This window comes from Gambusia affinis, linkage group LG20, assembly GCF_019740435.1.
Source record: "Gambusia affinis linkage group LG20, SWU_Gaff_1.0, whole genome shotgun sequence".
Lineage (NCBI taxonomy): Eukaryota > Metazoa > Chordata > Actinopteri > Cyprinodontiformes > Poeciliidae > Gambusia > Gambusia affinis.
In genome coordinates this window covers 13,795,056-13,816,319 of record NC_057887.1, presented here as the reverse complement: position 1 = coordinate 13,816,319, position 21,264 = coordinate 13,795,056, and the positions used below count along the sequence as shown (strand labels likewise).

Here is a 21,264-nt window from a genome sequence, read left to right as displayed (position 1 = left end):
TTTTGCATGCAACAATCCACATACAGTATGCAAGTAGATTGCTCACATTTTTTTCTATTAGTTTGAGCTTACTGAAATGTCTCTCCCCACAAGCAACAGTCATAGGCAAGATGCAAAATATACATGAAACAATCCAAAAAATACTATGTTGGTGCATTTTATTCAAGCTGCAGTATATAACTAATAAAAAATATGTGTTCTCCATATTTGTTAAAGCTGTCACCATGTTGTGCCAGTCTGTTACGAGACAGATAATCTGTGAAAAGATCAATCCCCTCCGCCTCCTCCCTGAACTACTTTAGAATTGTCATAACTTTTCCCCGCTATACGCCGCCCCTGTCCAGGACTACCTTGTAATGAGCTTGATCCAGTTTATTACCAACGCCAAACAAAGCCAAAAGCATCCCACTGCATGATGTTACTACTATCACGCTTCAATATGTTGTGTTTGGGATAATGTTCTTTACAGAACAGCTGTATTTACATATTGATTGCACATGTGGACTCTTAATTAGGTGGACTGAATTTTACCTAGGGATTTAAAGACTGGCTAAAAAGTAGGGTGCATTGATAAATCGTTCCATGTTTCCTTTATTTTTGGAGATAAGCAGATGCTTCCATGTGAAATCAATCTTATCTACTGATTTTATCTACCTGAACAAAGGTCTAAAAATCAACCACTGTCCTCTTTTACTCTGCTGTGAGAGGTTGAACCAAGGGTGGGCACTCCTGTTCCTGGAGGGCCGGTGTCCTGCAACTCTTAGATGTCTCCCTGGTCCAACACACCTGAATCCAAGAACTGAATCACCTCCTAAGTGCAGTCAGGTTCTCCAGAGTCCTGCTAATGACCTCATTATTTGACTCAGGTGTGTTGAAGTAGAGATGCATCTAAAAGTTGCAGGACACTGGCCCTGAAGGACCAGGAGTCTCCACCCCTGGGACTGATCTACACATTTGGAGGTAATACTAGTCACCCTATAATTATCTACTCAGCAACTTTCTTGTTATAGAGCACAAAGTTATAACAACCACTTTCACAAAGGCTAGGGAGAGACAGCTGTTGATCAAGCAAACTCACCATTTGAAATATTTTACGTATTTTTGATTTCAGTTCTTCATAAGCAGAGAGCCATTTTGATAAGAATAATAACTTTTTTGTTTCTTTTGTTAGAACTGTGTTTTGATTATATGCTGCAATGACCTGTCAGACTTTCATAAGTCCATTAGTTAGCTCCTTGCATTACTGCGAGACTAACTGACGTCCTCTCTGACGTCAGGTCGTGGCAGAAATTTGACTCTGCAGGTGGCGCACGTGGTCTGTTGTTTACTTCTTCCAGGAACGTTTTGGTTGGTCCAGCTGGAAGGGAGCAGGGGACGCTTAAATTGTGAAACAGTTTTCCTGGATAGAGTTACTCAGCATTTAAGAGAAAATAGATTGAGTATAGAGGCCGGAAAGATGTCACACTGAAAGCTTTTCCTCTTCCGAAGCGGTTTAATCCTTAAAAAGGGAAGAAAAGTAAGTATAGCTTGTTTCCTGGAGAGCTTGTGTGTCACGCATGGGTTCTTTGTTCTAATCCTCTCTGTTTTCCCCAAGTTCAAACAGCCAAGTGCCCTCAACAAAACTGAGAAAGTTATATATTAGGGCACCACTTTTCCACTGAGCGTTTTCTTTAGCTCTAAAAGTTATTGACATACTCCATTAGCATAAGTATGATATAGAAAGGCAGGACTAGGCAAAAACACGTGTCTTACGAAGCTTAAATGTGGTAAATAATTGCACAACCCAAACGTAAAGTTATTGACCTGGTTTTGAAATACTTTTTAAAAAAAAACAACAACAAAAAAACTTGGCTTGTGTATTTACCGGTAGTCCTCCTTACTCCAATACCCCCCACATATAGGTCAGTGGAATTGTCTTCAGAATTCACCCTGATGTAAAATCTGTGTGACTCCAGCTATTCTGTAAAAACCTCAGACGTTTGTTAGAAAACATCTTGCAACAAAAGTTACTATAAAGACAGAGGAACACAGCAGACAGGTCAGAGATAAAGTTGCCGGGAAGTTTGAAGCAGGGTTATGTCATGAAATGATGTCCAGAACATCTGGCATCTAACAGAAGAGTGTTCAAATATTGATGTTCAGTATGAACAATTTTGTGGAGCAATTTAAGTACAACATACTAATGTAAGAATGTGTTCTAACTTCATATCTTTTATCCAGATACAATCTAGAATGCTTCAGTTTGGAAATCTCTTTGCCCATTTTCACCTTCCCCACAAAGCTTCAGAAAGTGCTCAAAAACCAAGCTTAAAGCAGCTTCCAAGCCTTCCAGACTTTTTACAACATGTCTTGTAAGTATGATGTCGCACTATGTATTGTTTTTACAAAATATAATAAATGTATTGCTACGTTATGTTGTAAAGTTATAGTTCTCATTTTTTAAATGTCTTGAACTAAATATAATGAATTTAACTAACTCTCTCTCCTCCAATCAGATATCTTACCAACCACCAAGTGACAAGACTCTCGTCAACAATAAAATAACTCCTTCTTACCAATCATTTTCAACAAATAATCCTCAATATTTGTTGTAGTATATTTAAAGTCTCAGTTAGCTGATACTCAATCCTCTTATAGCTAATCAAACCAATGAAACCTTTCATCTTCTTCAAGGACTGTCATTGGACATGCCTTATCTTAGATTTTAAATGTCTAAATCAATTGTGTTATGCTTTTTATTAAAGCCTTAATTGCAGTTCAATCATCACAGTGGTACCTCCTATATTGAGTGGAATATCAAAATCCAAAAACCTCAGTCATGTCAACACACTCATAATATAATAGCACAAGGTGTTGTTGCCATGTTACAGCTTAATGAGAGTCGGAACTAAACAAATTTAATGGGTAACTTTTATATTTACCAGTGCAGAGTAGATCCAATTAAGATCTTTTGGTTTCGTCTTCTGCAGGAAACTCACTGGGCTAAGGAAGGAAGATGTACACTGCAATCTTCGTATCCCTGACCAGCATCAAGCTGCCAAAGATGACATCAACATGGTCATCCTGACAGGTTTGAAAGTGTAACCTTTCATGGTGGTTATTAATTATTTGTACAGGGACGTGAAAAAGTTGTTGTCCCATTACAGTTTGTGTGTAGAATTTTGAGGAAAGAGATTAATTTAATACAATTTAGAAGAAGGATGTAACATAACAAATTGTGGAAACATTTAAGCACAGGAAAGATTTTCCAGAAGGACTGTAAATGTTTCAGATCACTAGACAAACGGTAAGCCCGGCTAAAGATAATTTGAGTAAATACAAATTACATTGTTTTGTCCTGTCAATGACATTTTCTTTTACAAACCATTAATATATGGCATAGAGGGAATGATGGCCTTCGACATAGCTGTTATGTTGGACCTTTGCTACATGCTTTCCCCCCTTCTTTCTCTGTCCATTTCCTGTCTGATTAGTTTGAATAAAGTTCCACAAGTACTACATTTTTTTAAAAAAAACAACAAACAAAAGAAAAATATCAATGGACAAAAGCATGATTTTTGAAGATTAATAGACATTCACCTTTGTTTAACTTCTTTTTTTCAGGCCATGGGATCTTCTGCATTGATGTAATGCCCTGGAGTGGGACAGTGTGTGTTCACAACCAAAATTGGCATGTGCAAGTGAAAGACAAAGATGAGAATTTTACCAATACTCGCATTGAACAGGTTGAAGATCCCATCAAAGGTGTCACGGTAAAAAATATTCTATTAATAGAAGATTGCTTAAAAAAAAACCCCAACAAAACAGGAGCTTGTCTAGCATACTTGTGCTCAAGGTCCAATTAATTATCTAAATCACTGAATTCATACAAACTGCTGCAGGGTTAAGAGACTCTGTGTCACTGTAACAATTTATATGGAAATTTCAAACACTGCAGCAGGGCTACCTAAACTTCACAAGTGGGCACTCTTATAATTGCGTTCACAGACAGAGGGGGCGGGTACTGGGGGGCTGAAAGCAGGCAGGTGCCTAAACACAGCTGTGACCTGACGTTGTTGTGTCTGTTAGGAGTCACTCATTTCCATTTCTATAGATACTTCAGTATAACAGGAAGCGTGATTAGAAGACCATTCTGGCAAACACAAGCTGCACTGGTAAAATTGTTGAGTCTGCAGATACACTTGAGGTTACATCACTTCCCTTGCCTTTAGGGTCACTGGTTACCAACCTTTCTTCTTTTTTGAAAGCCTCCAATTGTAATTATAATGGAGGTCACGTATACATGACCAAAACATTTGGTCCCTAAAATATATTTTATGTCCTTTTTAGTTATCTTTATTTTATTTTTTTTGGTGCAATGCTATGAAGGATTTGACAAGTTTGTGGAATGGTACAAAAGCACAAAAAAAACTATGTATAGCAAGGTGTTGTATGATAAACCAACGCTTTATGTACAGTAGTAGTCTTGTCGTCATATCAAAGTCACTTGATAAAAGTGTCTGCCAAACGCCAAATACATGAACTTAAGCAAAACAGCAAGGCATCTAGGATCAATATGGTTCCCACATTTTCTGCAAAACGTCGTGTATCAAACCTACAGTATTTAAGTTTTAGAATGGGGCCCTTTGTTATTCCATGGAAAAGCCTATCTGAGGCCCTTTTTTATCCAATTTCCTAACCATATGTTTTGCACACATTGGAATACCACAAGCATCAGTTTATCTGTGTCAATAACTTGTTCAGTCAGAGATTACTTGCTAGTAATTGAATGACGAAATTAAGTACTGTAATTTTTTTCTTTTCAGGGATACAGTAAAACATATGCAAGTATGCTAAAGGTATCAATGAAGCAGTTTTTAAGCCTAATAAAGAAGTTGAATCCTTCCAGATGTTTAGCTACAAAATGTTACGTTAACAGGAGGATAAAAACAAAAATGTATCATCTACATCCTGATGGTGATATTTAAAAATGAACAGCCAAAAAAGAAAAGTATACATAAATTTTTTTTCTCCATTATGTTTAACTGTCTCTTCTAGCGCAAAATGGCTCAATTATGCAGTCATTTGAAGAGGAGCGGAGTGTCTGTACGCAACAGTCTCTTCTTCCCCAGAGTCATCTTTCTCTCCCCCGACCTCAAGCTGGATGAGGAGCTGATGAAGAGAAGGGAGCTGGTACCTTACAGCAAGATAGATGAGTTCCTCAAATCTTTCAAAGAGGGCTATATGGGCTGGATATCTGATGCTTTGACTCCCTCCTGGATCTCAGGTGAATGGCTCTACAGGCTTTAAAAATGTATAACATGGCTCAAACCCTCATGGTCTTCAAAGAGCTTGCAGAACCACATTTTCAGTCTTAAGCTTAAGTTATTAAATTGATCAAATTCAAACAATTCAGTTGTATCTTTATTTTTTTATTGCTCTGCAGGTCATCTGTCATACAGGCAGATGGAGTCTGTGAGAGGCATCCTCAGGAAGATGGGAACGTGGGACCTGGTGCTTTTGCATGGTGGTGAGCAACTGAAAGGAGATTACCAGGGCTGCCAGTACATCGCGCTGGACCGCCAGGACACTGAGACGTTGGAGTTTTCCAGAGTCAAGACCCTCGCTGTGCAGTCATTGTGGGCTTTGTTAGGCCACGTCCCTCAGGTGAGTTCACAAACCTGACTGATGAGTTTACATGTCACGTAATGATGACATGATAAAATGTAAGGGTGGACATGATCCAGCAGGGGGCAGTGGTACTTTATGGCTGTCCAACTCAACTCTTTAAGTCTGCCCTGTTGTGGTGCCTGGGAATGCACTCGTAGCATAATATAACATAACTTTAAAATGTTGCTTGAACCCTTTCTAAGGTAAATCTTTATTTCAAAAATGTCAAAAAAATAAAGCAATACATTTTTCTGAGATATTTTGCAAGGTTTTTCTTTCATATCCCAGACAAGAAAAAATAATGAAACTAAAAATGTCCAACACTAATGCCAAAAGTCAAGAAAATCTTTATAAAAGGCCATTTCTAAACCAAAAGATCACAAAATGGATGCACATCAGACAAAAGCTCTGATTTATTTATTTTTTCTTATCTTTCAAGCATTTGCTTCATCACACTCACATTATGACTTAGTCAGTTATGAATAAGAATATATTTAAATCTGTTTAACATAATTTAAGTTCATTATATGCTTTATATGTTTATCCAGTTGTGCAAGTTTAATATAGTCTGTTTAATTTTTCAAAAATGTCACTTGTTGGCTGAATTAACAAATCTTATAATCAACGTTAATAAAATCAAAAATACAGCAGCATATATAATGAATTCTGAAGAGATAAATGCAATTGACATTTTTATATATATGACTTCCAGCACTGCCTATTGCTGATAATGTCTCTAGAAAAATTATTTCATATACTTTATTTTTGAATTATTTATCAAAAGTCTAGTCTAGTCAAATTTTTTACTAGTATTAAAATTCATTAGTATCAAATCAACTCTTTAAGTCATCTCCTATTGTTTCCACGCAATCCTTCCCATAACAATATAAATGTGGGTTTTCTGCTACCAGTAAAGATTGAAGCCATTTAGAAACTTTACAAATATTATTAATTAGAAGAAAAACATTGGTCTTGGCACTCCTACTTGAGGAACACCACATGAAATCCATAGCAATTGTTAATCTGTCTGTATTAATGCAGCTAAATTTGTTCTTAGTTACACATTGAAAAAAAATATTTTTGAACATTTTTATTCAGGACGTCTCACAAAAAATGTATTTGCTACTCATACATCACTTTCAATTGTCAGTTAATTTGCTTTGAAGGTTGACATTACTTCTTCAACACCAAGGAGCATGACCTGTGGTCCACATCCATTACTGATTCACAACCCTGTGCACCCAAACACTGAGCCTCGGCCTCCCATACAAGTCCAGGCTTCAGTTTGCACCCAGCCCCCACCCTCAAAAACCCAAATCCAGAGTATGCACTCTCACTATTCGCCTCCAGCTGCTGTGTATTTGATACACGACCCTGCAGTCATTAGACAGTCTCCAGCAGACTCCTTTCTAGCCTATGGGGACACAAGCAGCAAAAGAAAATATATTGTTTTCAAAGACATATTTTTAACTGCAAACATGTCACAAAGCCTGACGTACCCTTCAAAAAAATTTTTTTTGCTGTACTATGCCGCATATGTTTTAACATATATTTCAACAAAGTTAAATATATGAATGGATTTGTGCATAGAACTTGTTCAGCTTGAAGCCTGTGCCATCCGCTGTATGCAGGACGACATCCACTTTACATGTGTGCAGCTGCTGCAAAGGGGAAGCTTGAGGGGATGCAGGGAAACCTAATATCTCCCCTGGGCATATTTTCAAGGCTCAGAAATAATGCATGCTTTTGATTTGTTACTTGTAAACACACAGGCTGAAAAACCTGTGGTATGACCTTACAGTTTCACTCGGGCATCTGTTTGCTCTGTTAAAAGGGGCGTCAGATCGCATGTGTTTTACCCGTGAGTTCGGGTAATTGCTCCGCAGTGAATGGGAGGTCTACATGTTCCAAAGTGGAGAATGATAGAGTAGAGTGGCTGTAATTTATTAATTATGGTCTATATTCTTAGACCACGGTCCTGGCTTCATTCAATTTGTATGGATTGAGGAGTAATTACAGTGTGTGTGTCTGTGTGTTAAGGAGGCAGAGTAAGAGGTGAAAGTCTGTTCACGTCAAGATCCAAAGTGCAGGTTTATTTTTGTATTTATTTCTGCGTTACATCCTGTTTGGTTAGGTTTTGATTTTTTTATGAAACATGACATTATTTCTCAGTTTCTTCAAAAAGCGCTCCATATAGTTTCCGATTGCATGCGGCCATTTAACATCTCCGCTAATATAAAGACTACAAATATGGGTGTATCAGTTGCTGGAGCTACATCTTGTCTCCCCGACAGGCCACAGGTTTCACACAATTGCAGCTTGTTAAATCAACTCCACCCTGACATTCCTCTCCGTCTGGCTGTCTCCTGGGCTGCACGTGTCACAGGCTTGTAATGGACAGCCTGGTGCGTGTCGAGCTTGGCGCAAATGAAAAGGTTGAGAGGAGGGGGACATCAACTGCTTTGTGGTGGTAATGAACGATGGCAAATAGTAAAAAGGCCCGGAGCAGGTCATTTACAAAGCCTGACAATTCTGCTGCCCAAATGGATCTTATCGGGATCGACTGTCGCCATTCGCTCTTTCTTTATGATCAGTTCAAATTATTTATAGAGACGTCACAAAATGCTCACATAGTTAATTTTAATTGTCTTTTTACAAAAACAAAAGAAAATTGCAATATATTTTAAACAAAAATAAAGGTTTCACACATCACAAACTGTGTTTTAAATAATATTTTAATATTCCAGTCCAACTTTGACTAATCTATATAGTAAATAGATAGTAGCAATAACATTCTAATTTTATTTTTTTTTTTATGTTTTTACAAGTTGAGTAAAGGCCTGGTTTTAAAACACTGATCGCTTCTGGACTGGTTTTGGTGGTAGTCGGAGGCCATTTTTACAAGTAAGGTTACTAAGCACAAAGTAACTGTTTAGAAAGTAAATATGATGCAAATGATCTGATTAGATTTAAAAACCAAACAACTCAAAATAATTTGTCACGCCAATCTTTGCTTCAGACAGATATGCAATACCTTCCATTGACCCACGAAGTTGAAACTCTTGAAATTATATTAATCAAGCATGACGATGCTCTTGGTGCAAGCCAGATCAGTAGGTTTTACCAGTTATAGTGTTAATCTATTCTGCTATAGTGATTTAATCTATTCTGATTTATTCACTAAAGTTCCTCTTACAAGTTTTATGATTGACTCTCATAAATCTGTTATGCAATTTGCTCGGCAGATTTTACAACTTAAATGAAAATTGTTTCCAAAATAAAGCACCAGGATATTCAAATTTCTGTAATTTCAGGATCACTCTTGAAAGAAAATTAGAATTGGAAATAATTTGCTCAATAGTGTGCGTGTCTGCATGTAGGAAGCCGTTGAGGAAAACGTAATTACACAAGAGAAGTGTGCTGCAGTATCACAAGTGTCTGTGATTAGCTAGTAAAGACATGGTCCACTTACATGGTGGAAGGCAATGATAAAAGCTGCAAAGTGTTTAAACTTGGTAAATATTCTTTTTTTTTTCCTTTTTTTTCACTCAAGTACTGAGAAGTAGTGAAAAGTCCCACAGAGAGAATCTGGTTGTGTCCATTTGAAGATGACTCTCTGCCTTTCCTCTAAATGTATCCCCCTGTGTGATATAGCAGTCATGTTGGAGAGCTCTTCAACCACTCTTTTGTTAATTTAAACATCTGCTGTCCAGGTTCATGTTTTACACATCCTACTTAACATGTGCAGTTCCAGTTAATTTGAAAGCTGTATGTTTATAAAAATAAAAAAAAAGCTTATAGGCATCAATATTCATTCAAAAGTTGGTCTGCAGCAAGAATATACATTTAAATTATTTTTACAGAACAAATAGGAACACTTACCAAAGGTTGGTGATATTTAATTATTTAAAGAAAATCACTCAGGAAAGTAAAATGTTCTTCTCATCAGCTTAATCAAGATTGAAATAAAAACTGTCTTTAAAACTGTTTCCCTGAAAGAACTAGCATTTGAGCAGCAGTAAAGAACACAAGTTTTTCATAAAGATGCAAAGAAAAGTTTAAACAACATAAAGACTTTAAACCTAAAACTGCCAGAGGTATAAATACTTGTGGGCTTGCAATTTGAAGATATTTTCAGGTCATTATTTATCAGGCAGTCAACTGAACCAGATGGAAGGACAATTTTGCTAATGATTCCCTCCAAAAATGACGTTCACATTCTTTCTTACAACATAAATTAAAAGCAATCAATCAAATTTTATTTGTATAGCACATTTCAAAGTACTTTACATCAAATCAAAAACACAATGCAACATAGAATCAATAATCAAAACATGACAAGGAGTCAAGTTCCATCAGTAAATTTGTAATTGATTACGTTTCAAATACAATCCTAAACAGGTGGGTTTTTAGTCGAGTTTGTATCCATAAAAGGTTTACCGATTACACTCCTGCTGTGTTATATGGAACAAAATACCTATTGCTATTTTTATTCACGCTCACAATCACACAGTTTAAAACAATTTAAATTATGTGGAGAAAAGCTGTAGCTGAAATCCTTTTATGAAAGAGTGCCTGGATAAAAATCGACATGGTTATGTGCTGCTTACATAAAGTGAGCAGCACAGACATCTACTGCAGGAAACTAGAAAGGCAAAAGTTTGAAACTCGGTTAAGTCATTCTTCAAATGTTGTGGGATTGTTTGTGATTATTACAATAACTAGCATATATAAAGTTTGATCACAAACAAACAATTCCCCAAAAATCTAGCTAATTAACAAATTTAAACTGTACACTGGTGGATAAAGTGTTTGTCCCTTACTGGCTTCTTTTTTTTTTTTTTCCCACATTCGTCACATTTTTGTCAAACAATTTTTCATAACTATGCATATTTTAAATTAGGGTCCCCAAAGTCAGTCCTCGAGGGCCGGCATCCTGCATGTTTTAGTTTTCTCCCTGGTGGCAACAACAACCTTCTCAGCATGTCAATGTTCTTCTTAGGCCTTCTAATGAGCCATCATTTGATCCAAGTGCGTTAAACCAGGGAGAGAATTAAAACATGCAGGAGGCCGGCCCTCAAGGACCGACTTTGGGGACCCCTGTTTAAATTCACTATGCTAAATATCCATCCATACTGCGATCTGAATTCATACAGAGTTCAGTTTATTTATCAAGTACCCATTAAGATCTTATGGAGGCACAATTTCTCTATTAAGGTTTGTTTCTATGATCGATTTCACAAACGATTAAATTAAATAAAATAATGAAAATGTAGTGGAGGAGAAATCTGAAAATTGCTATTGAAAATCAAATCTAAGCTTTCCAGTCAGCCCTGGTCCCCTGCATGACCTACTTTCATGCATTTTTAATTGCTGAATTATCCAGAAACCCATGTGGTGGTCACAACAAATGGTTCTGGGGGTTTCCTGCAGCTGTACAGAACACAAGCAAAGATCACTTAAGAACAAATATGAAATAAAAACACAAACAGTCACAGTTGAAGTCTGTTAGCCACACTTAGCACAGAACTTGGCAGTGGATGTTTTTGTAATGGTAAAATTAACTCGGGAAAACAAAATGGCAAACAAACTGAGACAAATGGAAAAAGTGACTATTTCTTAAAGGGAAAACTGTGTTACATTACTTTGATTAATTTTCAATCTTTATCTGGCCAGCTTCTTTAAGGAACTTTAACTGCATTCCTCAGCAGAAACAAAATCCCATCCAACTCTCCAGAGACCTTGCTCTACTTAAAAGTATTCTGTACTTACACTCAACTTTGTACAATTTTAGCTACTCTAATATTGGTTACAATTTTTCCAATTAAACAATATAAGCCACACCTCAGATATTTTTAGCTAATTTGAGCTCAGAAATTCAGCATATTGCATTTATTCTGCATTTTTCACAAGAACTGTCTTTTCGTCCTACTCGGTGTTTGTAAAGCCAGACATGTTGGCTTCATATTTGCTATCATTCTAAAAGTATTAATTGCATAGGATGACTGCTAAAAGCTGCAACAACATTATTAAAAAGCAAGCATTAACCACTTGCTTTTTTTTTTTTTTTTAGTAAAAAGCAAGTGCTGTTATAAATTATTCAATGCTAATGTAATCCCCAGAACTGTTGACTTTCCCTTCACATGAGGAAAATGAAATCAAAATCTTTTGAAATAGTTGGATAGTCCTACACTAATTATTTTTTATCCCAATTCTCTTCTGTTCTTCCAGTCAGGAAATTTCATAACTAAAGATTTTTCTCCATATTCAAATTTGGTACTAAATGCGAGGGCTCTCTTGCTGTAGCTTTTCCCTTGGCTTGCCATTGAAGATCTTAATTTTATCTCCCAGACCTCAGTTATTTGTTTTGTGGATTCCGGATATTACAGAGATCTCCCACAGAACAAGGCTCTTAGATATGATCAATAGGGATTCATGAATAATGAAGGGGACTGAGTGGAGCAGAGGCACTTAATTACAGCTTCAAAAGCCATTCTCGTTAATTGAGGTGAATAAAGGTGGTGAAGTGGACTGCGTAGAGCCATTAGTTTTCTTTTTTTTATTATTATTCTTTCTTTCCGTAATTACAGCAAAAGAAAAACCTTACTAACATCAAGAAAAGCCCAGCTGAAGTCATGGTTTTCTCAGAATGATTCGTTTTTGTGTTTGCGATTAAATGAAAAAAAGTTGAATTTGGGTGCTAATTCATTTCTCCTGGCCACCTGTGAGCAGTCTGTTGTACTTTTAATGTAAATGACAGTACACTGCATGTTCAGACAACCTCTGTGGGCTGTAGATACAATACTTAATTGACAGCCCTGCCATCTGTTACGGTTATGTGAAATTATGGATAAACTAGTTAACAGACACTTTGGCCCATTGTCTGTTGTTTTGATAATCACCCTTAATAACAGTCGGCATCAATATGGTCTTTAAACCTGATTTGAGAGTTAATGGAGTCAGATGGGGACAGTCGGTGTGTGCTCTGGGGCTAATTTTGTTAGAGATGTTCGTAAAGACCAAATTAAATCAGTCGTAGATTGGACCCTCTCAAGTCAGCCAGACAACCAGATCCATTGAGGAGAAAAGGAGGGGATTCATATTTTAACCTCTCAGAAAATGCACTTATGTGGATGGAAATAAAGTCATAGCAGGGTGACTGGATGCAAATGGTTATTGGAGAGAGTCTAATGGCTTCCTGTTAGCTGAGGCTGTCTGTTAGGAAACAGCCATTCAGAATTTAACGTGCAATTTTTTTTCCCTTTGTTTTCACATTTATGGCTTTAAATAAACGTTGTTATTGATGTAAATGGTCATGTCACCAAATCAAAGTTTAATAATTTTAATGGATGAGGTACATCTGGACCATGCAGAAGCTTCGTCAGGATATATTAATATTTTATGCAGGAAGTAGTGCAGAAGAAGTTGATAAATTGGCCAGGAGCTTTTTTTACTGAAAAAAAAAATATTCTTGTACTAATGGCACATTTTGAAATGATTTGAGTTGAAATTATATTGTGTCCACTTTTTTCATTTAAGTTGGGGCATAATTTGGGACTTTTACAATCCTTTAGCATACTATCTATTTAAGTGAGTTGAAAATTAATTCAGTTTTACAAATAAAAAATTTGGTTAGTTTATGATTTAGACTAACTATCTATAATTTAGCCATGAAGATGGCAAATGCATTTGTGCATTTAGGTTTGTTTGGATAGATTATTTTTGTCCAATTTAAAAATAAATAAATAAATCAATCTTATGAATATTTCAGAACTTAAAATTCTGAAACATTTAACTTCAACAACAAAAAAAGAAAACTGAATAAATGTTCAAGGGTGGAACACTTTTTCACAGAATAATATCTACCTACAAACCAGTTTTGCTCTTTTTACGTGATGCTTTGGACTGTCAACAAAGCCGTTTGGTTCGTCAGAGGTGTGTCACTTTGTGTTACCTCTCCGTTTGCGTCTGGGGAGACACGGCACGGAACAAAGAGCCCGTCGTCTGAAGCCGGTGTGCCGTTACGCTCACTGAGAGTTCACCTGAAACACTGCACCCATGGCTCCAGGTAACGGGCCCTTCTGACTGATGCCCCGCTGGAATTCTTTGACTTTATCAGAAGAAGAATCTGAACTTTGTGAATGGCAATACACACAGGCGGTGACACATCCTTACCCAGTTACAAGGTTCCTCTCATTAATCACATTAATCAAACTTGTCAGACACCAATATTGAAACACAAGCAAGTTTTGCAATGTGTATTTACAAAAAAAAATCATTTTTTTTGTGCTTGTTTTATTATTTGAACACATTGACCCCAAACATGCTTTGAATATGTGCGGTACACTTGCTGGCCTGAAAGGTAAAGGATAAAGAAACCAGTGGAGATCAGTATCAGCAGAATGAACCTTGTTCTTGCTTTGTGGAGACTTATGGTAAATAAGAAGGAGTTTGTCTGAAACACGAGGAGTGACGTCATTCAAATAACTCCAACATCTCTGAAAAAGAGAGCGCCAGCCCAGGGTAGACACTGATAGGTGAGCTCTCAGCCCCTTCTGTTCCACCCAGCCTTCGCCCCGAGGGCGCTGTCCTCAACATAAAGTGCTACAGACGCCCGCAGTCACACAAACACTCAGGCCTGTTAGTGCTTGAAATGGTAGTTATTATGGTGTACTTGTGAACAATTTACAAGGAAAGGTGAGATATAATTTTATTAGCTATTGATCTGTTCATGCTGGCTTGTTAAAGATTGGAAAGCTGTGACAAACTGTAATTCCATCGGCTCACTAAAGGAAACGCATAAAAATTACTTAATGATGCTGTAAAGTCTTTATTTCTTTAATTTGTGATTTTTCTTTTTTTTTTTTTTTCCTACAGCTAATGAAAACACAGAATATAAGATTAGAACATTTTCATTATGGAAATATGAACTTAATAAAAATTATGTTACATCTTTAAAGGATGTTTTATTCAAAAACTATTATTTTCTGACAAATGTGTGTCATCAAAGCATATTCTGATTTATTGAAAATGACTGTCGGATAAAAATCGCGTATATTTTTCTTCAACTTTATTATTGTATGCATCTTTATGATGGTCTATTATAAAAAAGCGATGCTCAATTTTTATTGTAATACAAAAAATGTAAAAGGTCTAACAGTTGTGAAAATATCTGCAGAACACTGTTGCTCTTCCTTTATGACTCGTTTGTCTGTTGTAAATTTGACAGTGTCGTCTTTGCTTCAGACTGTTGCTTTACGTGACTTTAAAAGCATCATGCCTTACCACTTTCTGAATCTGTTAATCTATTTGGATTAGATAAACGTCTGCCACACAGGAACGCTACCTGTGATTTTCAGCCAAAGGTGTAGGAATCTTCCCTCTTATTTTAGCAACGTATAACTTCCTTTGTATTGGGTTTTTTTTTGTTTGTTTGGTTTTTTTTTTCGCTTGATAATATTAACTGATGCAATAATTAAACATAAACTTTGCCAGAATGCTACTAGGTGATTTTGATCTTCTGCAATCTGCGGTAAAATCTCCAAAATATGTTTCTTGTCTCATCATCTGTTCTGTTTGAAAGATGCAGAAGCTGCATTGTCTGACCCACAGAGGATAGAACGGCCCAGCTTTCTGTGCCTAAAATTAGTTAATTGCTGATTAGCGATGATTACACTTGGCTGTAATTTGTTAAAATAATTCCACTCTGACATTCTTGCCTTAGTTTGTAAACCTCTGAGCCACCAGCTGTCACAAAGCTACTTTTTCATGCATCCCAAATTAATAGACACTTGCTGACTCTGAAGTGGCCTGATGCTATTGTAACACAAGCCATGTGGCATCCGGCCAAGGCTGCAATATAAGACACAATTGTTTTGTCTTTTTGTCCTTTTTTTCCCCCTCTATCTTCCTACCCCCCTTTTTAATGCACACTAATAAGCAAGTAAATGGTTGAAAGATGTGTGTGTGTGAAATCATGGCAGCCTTTGTTGCAGATAATTAGGTTAGCAGCGAGAGCGTGCAGGTGCTGAGGGTGTGCTGTGTGCTTGTGGTGTGTTATCGACTTGCTCATAGGCTGTCAGGGGTGTCGCACTTCCCATCAGCCCCGAAGCTCAGCAACCTCTTCACTATTAAAATGATCACTTTCAATAGCAGACAAAAGAAAGAGGGAACATATCTAGTGCAGGGTATTTTCCCCACCTCTAATGCTTATCTGCCTTTTGATGTCGCCGTAATAAAAGGCCCATTGCGCTTCCACAATGACCTGCAAAATGGACAAGGGGCCGATATACTAGGCTCTGACTGTCGCTAGCATTAACTAAAAGGCCCAGACATTATGGAGAGCCGGGGATGAAAGTACATAGAAAAAAAAAATAATTGAAAAATTGCCTAATGCTAAAGTGAAAGAAAATGGAACTGTGAAAAGGCACTGTAATATTCTGTTATCCCCAGTAAATGCAGCCAAACAAGAGATGTGGCGTGGCATTCTTTTTGAAATGGATGTGGTTCAATTACCTGCATGTCTAAATCTAGTTAAGGCCGCCATTGTCAGGCTTGAAACATAACAAGCAGTTTTGATGTAGTGTTAAAGCGTATTATGCCCTACAACCTACAGAAAATCAAGGGAGGGATGACTCCATTCAAGATGTGGAGGGAAATTAAAGCTCATACTGAGAATAGGGTTAATTTTATATTTATTCAGTTCCGGACTTCTGTTTGGATCTCAGTTCTGACTGAGAGGCTCGGTGTTTAAAACAGCTGATTGGAAAGGTTACAGTTTAATAGTAAATTTGATTTTAAATAGAGGTATGATTCTTTTCACATGTAACATGCTAGCATTACAAATTGACAAATGAATTGCTGCTTCTACTAAAAATAGGTAAAGTGAATTAAAATGCATTACTCTCGAGAAATAATTATTAACAACACAATCATCATTAGCACAATTGTTGCCACTCCTGCTGTTACTGCTTTGTACAAACCTCCTGTTTGCACTTACTGTTGTCTGTTCCTCTGTCTTTTGAGAAGACCGGTGCATACAGAGAGAGGAATCTTTGGCCGGTCCTTAATATACAATCTCACAAGGTATTCCAGACTCCGAGGTCCTCCATTATACTCTCTTTTGTTTAGCTCACTTCAGAGGCATTCTGTATAATTTAGGCTGGGAAGGCTATGCAAGAAGGTCATATGCATTTGGCCAGTATCCTGCTACAAATCATTAATGACCCATTTACATGGTACTGGCAAGAGTCTGTGATAATTTTATCCAGAATCCCAAAATTTAATAATACTACACACACTAAGAAGCTCTGAAGGCCTTTGGAAGAGAAAAGTGTTTGCAGCATCACACAGGCACCACTATTTGAGTAAGTTTGGGGTGATTTGGCACCCTAACCCTTTTACACGAGACTTACTTGAATTGGAGAGATGGAAAATTATCATATTGTTACCTATCATCTGGGGAAAAGACGTTATTGTGGGAAGAACTGTGATAATAAACAAATATATCTACTATCCCCAATGTGATTGGGATTCAGTCTTTTGCTGCTACTTCACTTAGTTCCATATGATACTATAAATACACACAATTATGTTAAAAAATACAGTTTTTGTGTACTCATTTGGAGTATTGTTGCACCACTTAATGTAACTATTATACTGACAATGCCCATTTGATCATTGGTAGGTTTTATTTGTTTCTCATATTTGTATTTGTGAGTCTCTGATTGTATGCAGGTCACATAAATTATTTTATTGCTATTATTATAAATGATATGTTCCTCGAGTAACTTTTTATTGATTGCAGATATGGCAAAACTTGTCAAGAGGCTAATTTCCCGTTGCTATTTCTTAACTTACAAAAACACATCTACCGTTCTTAAATGATGTTCTGTGTCTGTTTTTGTAGAGTTGATAAAGGGAAGAAAATGTTTAAATCACAGAAAAATATTTTTAGATCCTCTGATCGACCTGAAACGGTGAATATTTCCAGTAGGATCACAATGTTTATCCTACAGGCCAGAAGCTAAGCATCATTTTAGTTCAAGGTGTTATAGACGTGGTCATAGCAGTAAAAAATAATAATTCCTGTAATAATTTCTATTAGATCATGCATATTAAAATTCTTGCATTCTGACCTTTGTTTTCTGAATTAAAGGTGTGTTTTCCGCTTACTATTCCTCAGGTAACTGTTAAAATGTATAAACGAGGTCCTCACGGCTGGCTGGGTAAAACCGTGAATGCCACCGCCATCATCCCTTCCAACACCTTTGTGATCTTCAGAGTTAGTGGCGAGGAATCTGATGCCAAAATCCCAGCAAACACTATTCACAGCATCACACTTAGCAGATGACACGGTGGAGACGATCAAAGGATTAATTGAAGCTTTCTGAATGAATAATGTGCGTATGCAAAAAAAAAAAACAAACAAAAAAAATGTTTTTTTTATGAATGAATGTTTCTCTATGCAGATATGGCACTTTGTTGTGTGTTGCTAACATATTCCACATGTCTTTGTGTGAGAGCACTTTGAAAAAGATCCCATTTGCAATTTTTTTCTGCTTAATTCTGAGAGTGAACATGATGCTAATGAGATTTTTGACAATTAGCCTGATTAACTTTGTCGTGTTTTGAATTTCCAGGGTCGACCCCCACTTTGCGCGAGCTGTTAATTAACCATTATTCCTGCCGACTGGGTCACATCAGTTTGAGCAGTGAGTGTTTAATGTGCTAATCGTGGCTGTTAAAACGGGTGGCCTCTGGCTCGATGAAGATCCAGGATGTCAATGTTTCAGTGGGTTTTATAGGAAGTTATTTACAGACTGTTTGGAAAAGGTAAATGTTTTTGATATCTTAATATGCTCCACTGCTCAGAGGAGACTATGCAGTTCCATGGTTTTATTTTGCAGGCATGGGAGTGGGAAAGAATTGTGTAGGATAATACAGTAAAATGAACTTTCTGTGGTGATTGGATCCCCTTTAGCTAAAGCCCATCTGTACTTGTGCAGAATTTTTAATTTGTTATTTGAGGGAGAGTTTAAAAAGCAAAACCACTTGTTTGCATGGATTTAGTCTTGGCATTGAGCAATTGAAAACATTGAGACAAGCCAAAGCTTTTTTTTTAGTTACTGTATAAAAATGCTAAAATGTTCCTTTGGTTTAAAGTTCTTTTTATGTCTTTCTCTAAAGCAATAGTTGTAGTGGTGACTGAAACACAGCTTCAACTATTGCTTTAGAGAAAGACATTTTAGCTATATTTCTAAACAAATGCCCATTAAAAATAATATTATATTTATACAGTCAAGTTCAAAGTATTCAGATTTTAGCAGATGACAGATTTTAGTTTAATCTTTACATTTCCCTAACGTGTATCATTTGATTGGAAGTAACATTTTGGAGTGACTGATCTAGTCAGGTGTCCCAACTTAATGTGAAAAATGCTAAAGATTAGAGTGATTACAGAGAATGACTAAGTCAATAACATGTTCAAGTTGTGACAAATTTCTTGTGTATGCAAAATACAAAAGCAATTAAAACAGTTTTTATTTAGTTTATTTTATTTTTTCACAATTTTCTGTCAATACCATAAAACTTCTAAGAATTATTGTATTGTTAGAATCTAACTCGGGCATATCTTTAAACAATATCAGCTAAACTTGATTAATTGATTTGTATTCCTTAAATTAAAGCCAAAGGGCCAACAGCTATTTTATGAACAGCGTTGGCTAAAAGGTATTTTGAAAAATGGGTAAAATAATAACAGATAAAGAAGACTAATGAGCAGTGATTTGATGCATGATGTATTTTAATATATTTGTGCTCTCTATTTGAATGCCTTTCAGTCTTCTTGAAATTTCAAGCACTTCACAGAAATGGATTGTCATTACTTTCTTTGGCTGATTAGTTTAAGCAATAATATGTGGGTTTTTAAGTCATTGTTTTTAATTTGTGGTATAATAAAGGTTCTTCATTGTTTAGCAATAACATTTTACTCTCTTTTTTTCTGGGTCCATGTTACTGCCACCTAGCTTCATTCTGGTGTTCTGAAGTTTCTTTTTTTTTTTTTTAGTTTGGGTTCTATAAATCAACAAAACGGTTTACATTAATTTGCTTTGTATGTCCTGATAATTTTTAATTTATCTGTAAAAGAAAAAAATGTAGCACAGCATCCAGAAGAGAATTAATTGCTAAACAGTCTAGCTAAAAGTGATTTCAATATCTTAGCATCCAGTTCACTGGAAGATAAAAGGACCTAAGTACAAGAGCTAGGAGCTTCTAAAGACACAAGATGAGAATCTACACATAGAGCCAGAGATGCAATGAAATGGTTTAGATCCAGTTTGGTTGGGATGAGTTGTTTCGTGATGATAAATTACCAAAAAATTGTCAGTAAAGCTGGGGAGGAAGGGGACCCAAAAGTCTTTCAGCTGTACGTCCAGAAAAAGGTTGTTTTTATAAAGTATGGACTGAGGAGGGCTGAATATAAAATAACTATGGAAAAAAATTATCCTTTTTTATTTGTAAAACATCTTGAAATCCATTATTTTCCTTCTATTTCATAATTAAACCCCGTCTCACTTATTCTATAAAAAAATACATTGAAGTTTGTGGATGTAACATGACACGTGTACTTATATCCTGTCAGAAATATTCAGTCATACCTATGACAGATATGTATTAGTGAAACTACCTGTGCATACAGTCATTTGTCGCAATAATGCTTCTTAAAAACATTATTAGGGAGACTGAGGATATCAATCAACAGCTCACTCTTTGAAAGCATGCAGCATGTCTCCAGTGTGGTTAAAAAACTGGGGATTAAGGATGGATGACTGGTCATGGGGACAAAGAAAACCCTGTTGGGCTATGCGGCCGTGACTGGGAAGGGAAGCTGAGCGGAAATGGACATGGGGATCAGACTAGAACAGAGTGCGACAAGGTAACAAGGTAAACTGATCCAGCCTACACTCCCTACAGAAGCCATCAATGAGGGTCTCTATTAAAACACAAACCCTCTTTGGATATCAGGTTGGAGTGAAATTTCTGGTTGAATAAAATGAACTGCAACTATGCTGCAGTTTTTTTCCACTAAGCCAGATGTACATTGCAAGAGAGTCAGCTGATCACCTCTAACGCGAGCAACGCGTCATCAAATTGAGGTGGAAAAAAGCAGAACTCTGGCCTTTCAGCGTGAACCTGGAGGATTTCCAGGTCAGGTGACTCATTTGACCCCCTCCTGGACAGAAAGGGGAAATCACTCCCAAATGACACTTGCTACTGAAAATCTGCACGAGTGCATTTAACATCTAATAAGCACTTCAAAATATTTGCTTGGTCAGTACCAAGAAGAAAAATTTCAAGATTTTGAATGTCATGTCCAATTTAATTTCATTTGGTTGAGTTTGATGGTATGGGCTGTTCCAACAGGAGAACAATCACAAACACACATCAAACCTCGCTAGGGAACAAAAAAAAAAAAAAAATCAAGATTCTGAAATGACCTTCCTTGATTTGACTATAAATATATGGGCTATGCTTAGAAGACAGATCTTTCACAGGCAACCAACCAATTTTATGAAATCGACCAATTCCTCCAAGTACTTCATCAAACCTGCC

General features: G+C 36.6%; 1 protein-coding gene across 5 annotated transcripts; it reads left to right on the top strand.

Moving 5' to 3' along the window:
- Nucleotides 1-881: 881 nt before the first annotated feature.
- Nucleotides 882-19,625, top strand: si:zfos-911d5.4. 5 transcript variants are annotated; one of them, XM_044103752.1, is made up of 8 exons: nt 882-960; nt 2,221-2,351; nt 2,970-3,070; nt 3,604-3,752; nt 5,038-5,266; nt 5,426-5,646; nt 17,834-18,050; nt 18,291-19,625. In XM_044103752.1, exons 2-7 carry the CDS (start codon nt 2,233-2,235, stop codon nt 17,999-18,001), a joined length of 987 nt encoding a protein of 328 aa, XP_043959687.1. In that variant the 5' UTR covers nt 882-960; nt 2,221-2,232; the 3' UTR covers nt 18,002-18,050; nt 18,291-19,625. The 5 variants fall into 5 exon arrangements, 3 of the variants coding, with proteins under 3 accessions (XP_043959687.1, XP_043959686.1, XP_043959688.1); XR_006369391.1 differs by having other exon boundaries at nt 889-960; nt 17,932-18,050; XM_044103753.1 differs by having other exon boundaries at nt 947-1,516.
- The last annotated feature ends 1,639 nt before the right edge of the window (nt 19,626-21,264 follow it).

Excerpts from the sequence above, each read along its gene's own strand:
- si:zfos-911d5.4 (XM_044103752.1), top strand. The coding sequence starts at position 2,233 with ATGCTTCAGTTTGGAAATCTCTTTGCCCATTTTCACCTTCCCCACAAA. Across the intron at positions 5,267-5,425 it reads GACTCCCTCCTGGATCTCAG|GTCATCTGTCATACAGGCAG; the intron begins GTGAATGGCTCT and ends ATTGCTCTGCAG. Across the intron at positions 5,647-17,833 it reads TGTTAGGCCACGTCCCTCAG|GTAACTGTTAAAATGTATAA; the intron begins GTGAGTTCACAA and ends ACTATTCCTCAG.